This window comes from Colobus angolensis, unplaced genomic scaffold (assembly GCF_000951035.1).
Source record: "Colobus angolensis palliatus isolate OR3802 unplaced genomic scaffold, Cang.pa_1.0 Scaffold1, whole genome shotgun sequence".
Taxonomy (NCBI): Eukaryota; Metazoa; Chordata; class Mammalia; order Primates; family Cercopithecidae; genus Colobus; species Colobus angolensis.
This window is the reverse complement of record NW_012110918.1, coordinates 10,108,121-10,113,534: the sequence shown is the minus strand read 5'-3', so window position 1 is coordinate 10,113,534 and position 5,414 is coordinate 10,108,121. Positions and strand designations below refer to the sequence as shown.

At 52.1% G+C, this 5,414-nt stretch overlaps 1 protein-coding gene across 2 annotated transcripts in view; it reads right to left on the bottom strand.

Annotated features, from left to right (window-relative positions):
- Positions 1-5,414, bottom strand: part of GPRC5C (G protein-coupled receptor, class C, group 5, member C) — a 16,771-nt gene that overhangs the window by 9,244 nt on the left and 2,113 nt on the right. Inside the window, exon 1 of one of the 2 annotated variants that reach the window (XM_011937555.1) lies at positions 4,077-4,137. The exons of the other annotated variant lie outside the window; for it this stretch is intronic. Coding sequence (XP_011792945.1) covers positions 4,077-4,080 — 4 coding nt within the window. The 5' untranslated portion in view covers positions 4,081-4,137. Of the gene's footprint in view, positions 1-4,076; positions 4,138-5,414 lie in introns of those variants that run through there. 2 annotated transcript variants of the gene reach the window in all.

The following is a 5,414-nucleotide window of genomic DNA, read 5'->3' as shown; positions in this document are numbered from 1 at the left end:
GAATTAGCAGGGTGTGGTGGCATGCGCCTGTAGTCCAAGCTACTTGGGAGGCTGAGGTCAGAGGATCATCTGAGCCCAGGGGATGGAGGGTGCAGTGAGCTGTGATTACACCACTGCACTGCTGCCTGGGCAACAGAGCGAGACTGTTTCCAAAAAAAAGAAAGAAAACTAAAAAAAAAAGAGAGAGAAATGTTAAATGCTTTAAGAAGCAGGTTATACATTTCAAATTTCTATGAATGCAGGTAGTCCACATTTAAGTCACCCCACGTGTTGAAATAACTAGTTGTAACCCCGCTTCATCAGGAACTCTCTGGGAAAACGGCAACCAAGCTTTCCTGGTCTGACAGTGACCACTAGTGGCTGGTAGGGGAATGGCATTATCTAACTGTATTCTGTAAGGCTGCTACCCTTCTTCCCTTCTTACGGGGACTGTGAGGTTATTTATACACGGTTTACCTCCTTACTGTTTTCTACCATTCCTGGCTACTTAACTTCTAATAGGCAAACAAAAGGCCTACATCCCACAGTTGATAGAAATTGTCCCTCTTTTCAACGCAGAAGCAAAAAAAAAAAAAAAAATTTCTGTTCATAATTGATATGTGAAAGAACATTTACTAAATCAGGGGCAATGAAACTCATAAAATTCAGTGAAATGGACACAATAAAGAGGATCCATTGTCAAAGTCCCTTCAAACAGCCTGCAGGCCACTTGAAAATATTTAGGTCGTCTTAGCCATCTCAGCTACCTCATCTTTCAATTAATCTTGCTTAAGATTAATTCTTAAAATTAACCATCTCATGCAAATGTACTGTTGTTTTCCTAAATAACTGGCGTTGTAACAGCTAGTTTCTCTTCACTTCCAATGCAGGACTTCAGCTTCTGTAGGGGACTTTGGAAATCAATAAAGCACCAACTGTATTTTATTTACAACTGCTGGAAAGAGGAGTAAGAGAGGGGCTAAGAGGTAAGGAGTAGGCCAGGCGCGGTGGCTCACACCTGTAATCCCAGGACTTTTGGCGGACAGATCACAAGGTCAGGAGTTCCAGACCAGCCTGACCAACATGCTGAAACCTCGTCTCTACTAAAAATACAAAAATTAGCCGGGCATGGTGGCGCATGCCTGTAATCCCAGCTACTTAGGAGGCTGAGGCAGAAGAATCGCTTGAACCCGGGAGGCAGAAGATTGCAGATAGCCGAGATTACGCCACTGCACTCAGCCTGGGCGACAGAGCGAGACTCTGTCTCAAAAAAACAAAACAACAACAACAACAACAAAAAAGGTAAGGAGTAATATGGAGCCACTCCCGGGACATAATTTATGGATAACAACATTCTGTGGGGTCCTAAATGTTCAACTTCATCTTGGGCTCCTCAGCCAATCAGCCAGAACTTGGGCTTGAAGTTGGACGTAGGGAAGAGAACCCTCAGAACTGCCACTTAGCCTCCGGGCACCTGTACTTTCAAGGGCTTTTCACCCCACCTCCCTCGGCCAGGGCCCAGTTTAGAGCAGGCAATTACTCCAAATCAGCAAATATTGACCGTGCGCTGGGAAGGAAAGGCCCTGTTGTTCCCAGAGCTGTGGAAAATACAAACATGAACACAGTCCCTGACTTGATGGCATTTAAAATCTATCAGGAGAGATAAGGTAGGTACTCACAAAAATTACACAAGGAAGAATATGATTAAGGGCCACACAATGGAATTTACCTGTAGGAGAGAGACAGGGGCTACAGGAACACAGAAGAGAAACAGGCAGAGTAGAGAAAGACCGTTCCACAGAGTTTTACTCAGAATCTAATAAAAAACATCCAGGTCCCAGACACCGCCAAGAGACAGGGACACCCAGAAGCTAAGCCCTGAAGAATGTGAGGAAGGGCTGAGCAGGTGAAGGGAACAAGGAGAAGGATGTGTAAGGCGGAAAAGATGGTGTGAATCAAAGCCCTTTGAGCCCAAGTCCAGAGCAAGTGAAAAAAGAATTCAGTTTGCTAAGTATTAGCTGAGTTTGCAAAGGGAGGCTGCAGCTGCTGGCTGACACATTGGAAATGCTGCAGAGGTGGGGCTGAGGGCATTATTCTAAAGGTAACAGCCAGCCACTGAAGGCTGTTTTCAGCATGATGGGGGCATAGCCAGGGTTGTACTTTTAATAAATGAGTCTGGGAAAAATGCACAGGCAATCGGTTTGTTGGTGGGGGGGGGCACATTCATCCCAGTTTAAAGGTCAAGGCCAAAGGTAAAGCCAAAATGGCCAGCTCTGAGAGACTGTTTCCAAAAAACAATCGAAGGACTGGTTGGCGGGCAGAGGTGGGGGAAAAGGATGCTAAAGCCCACACTGTAAGTTCAAATCTAACAGGCACGTCATTACAGAAAACCAAGCCAGGGACCAATGTCACTCATTCTTCTTGATCCATCTTGCCCTAGAAATACTTGCCTGTACCCTGCCAGCTCCCAGAAGCCCACGGGCACTTGGGCCAGGGTCAGGAAAGCATCACAGCTCTCTGTCCCCAAGCCCACACCTCCAATTTCCCCCTGACTTTGTGGTTGGTGACCAGCAACTTCCTTCTGCACCTGACCCTTCAAGTCTTGCTTCTCCTGCCAACCCCCTCAATATAGAAACTTCCAGGGAATGAGAGAGGAACCTGTATCTGCCCCTTACTGCATCCACGTACCATACTGCTGCCTAGCAGCCAGGCTGCTGCTTTTAGGAAGTTGCTGAGCAACTTAATAGCCTCAGAGGACAAAACTTGGTCCCATCCTGAGAGACCTTATTTCTCTGGTACCCCCAGAAATGGAAGAGCAGGTGGGAAGACAGAAATGCATGGACTCAAGTGAGAAAGCTGGGCCTTCTGGGCGTGGCTCTCATCTACTGCCTAGGACAAGGACCCTCAGAGAGTTAAAGAGAAGCTCAGAAGAGCACAGCTCCAGCCCTCTGATGCGGGAGTGCACATTCAGCCAATGCCACCTTTTTTTTTTTTTTTTGAGGCAAAGTTTCACTCTTGTTGCCCAGCCTGGAGTGCAATGGCGGTGATCTCAGCTCACTGCAACCTCCAACTGCCAAATTCAAGCAATTCCCCTTCCTCAGCCTCCCAAGTAGCTGGGATTACAGGCGCCCGCCACCACACCCGGCTAATTTTTTGTATTTTTAATAAAGACAGGGTTTCACTATGTTGGCCAGGCTGGTCTCGAACTCCCGACCTAAGGTGATTTGCCTACTTCAGACTCTCAAAGTGCTGGGATTACAGGTGTGAGCCACCGTGCCTGGCCCAATGCCACTTTTAAGATGGTGGCTAAGGGACTGACAAGATGGACTCAGTTCTGGTCAGAGGCTTTTCCTCAGGAACCTGAAGGAACCTTCTGCTTCCTGTGGGTCCCTAGATCCCGCACTAAGACTGAGCTTTCTGATCCCTGAACATTCAAATCATATCCGTGTCTCCCTTCCAGGGCTGGAAGGTCTTTGAAGCTGGTGAACAAGAATTCTAGAATCCACTGCCACAGCGGGTGCTGTGCCTGAACACACTGGGCATTTGGAAGTCACTTCTGGATGGTCTCAGGTGCATTGATCCGTACCCAGGGCTGCCCCTTCCACTTTGGAGTTGCATCTTCTGCTTAAAGATTCTCAGAGGGTACAATGAGTGGGGTAGGAGGGGAACCTCCTTCTGCCCTGAGTCTCCCCCACCCCACAGCTGAAGCCCAGCCCCAGCCTCAGATTATTTTCTGGACAAAAGGGCCTTTTGCTTCACTTCCCTGGAATCAGTTGTACAAATATTTTTAATCGCCTCTGAAATTGGCCTTTCCCCAGGCTCAGCCACCCAGCCCCCAGCTCTCCTCTGAATCAGTCCAGTCCAGTTGCTGAATCTCCCTCCTCCCTCCTTCTCTCTGCAGGGGGCGCAGAGGCCTGGTGGGCTCAGAGGCTGAGGCCCAAGCAGCCCTGACTGGTTTCCTCCAGCAACAAGTGACTTCATCCAGCAACAGGGGAAACAGCCAGGCCTTCTCACTTCTCCAGAGCAAAATCCCCTTCCTCGCTCCGGCATCATCCACACACAAGCCTGAGACCCCCTCCACCCGGCTCAACACTGACCCATGGCCAATGGCTGCCTTCAAGGGTGCTGTGACCAGGGCACTCTCCAGGGAGGTTCACCCAGGTATACCACAGAGCACCTGCCTTCCTCCCATCCCACACACTGTACAGCCTGTCGGGAAAGAGGATGGTCTGACAGCCTTCCTACCTCCGTTCCCATCCGTCTCTCCCAGTCCCTGGTTAGGTCCCATTGTCTTACCCCTCTGTCCAGGGTGCTCAGGCGTTTACCCCATCAATAAGAAGGCGTACAGGAGAAGCCTGTGCCTGGAAGGAGTGGGCTCAGTATGTAGGTTGGTGGGCGGGGGGGAGGGTAGTGGTTCCTCGAAGCCCAGCCTAGACACCCCACCCCTATCCCCCTCTCCCTGCCCCGCACCAAGACCAGGCATTTGGGCCAAAATGCCCTGAGCACTCTGAGACTTGGAAATCGTCAAGGGTCTGCTCTGGAATGTCACTCTGGAATGCACCCCGGCCCCCAAGGCACTCCCTCCCCTAGTCACAGTTGAAGGCACAGGGGTGGGGGGCCGGCGCTCCAGGAGCACAAAACCCTACTTCAACACAGTCTCCTCCCCTGGACTTGAGGATCTTGATCGTGGAGTTTGTAAGTGATTGGGTCTTCCTGGGTGTAACACTGTAGGCCTGAGGATGGAGGTGCAAAGGACGCTGGAAAAGCCAGCCCGGAGTGGGGGTTCGGGATCTAGGGGCCAGGCTGCCAGAAGGAGAGGCGCTTTGATAGTCTGAATTTCCAAACTTCCCTCAGGGAGATTCTGAGCCCTCTCGTCCCTACTTGGGTCGACGGTACTGGGGTCTATACCTGCGCTCCCCAGGTGGCTGGAATGGGGAGCAAGGGAACCAGTCTCTCTCTCCCATTTTTAGGGCTACAGAAACCTGCCCTCCCCATCCACAGTAGCAGGCGGTGGAGAGGACGCCGATTCACAAGAGAGGGTGACCGCGGACTCCCACCGAGAGGCAGGCGGTGGAGGGGCTCCCATTGGAGACCCCGAGTGTGGAGTCCTTTCCCCTCCCTCCAGCCTGAGCCGCAGCGCCGGGCTCCCCCATCCCCCAGCCCCCATCCCCCATCCCCCAGCCTGCTCGGGTCTGAAAACTTTCAGCGACCGAGCGGAGTTGGTGCGGCGTCCCCCGCCCGCAGGATATCCCAGCCCCCGCCTCTGCCCTCGCCCACTCCCCGCCTGCCCGACCCGACCCTTCCGGACCGCGGAGGGGGAGGGCGGAGCGGGAAGGCAGCAGCCCTTACCTGGGACTCGCCGCGGGCCCCGCTCCCGCACAGCTTTTGGGGCCAACTCCAGACCCAGGCGGGAGGCGGGCGGGGGTAGGAGGGAT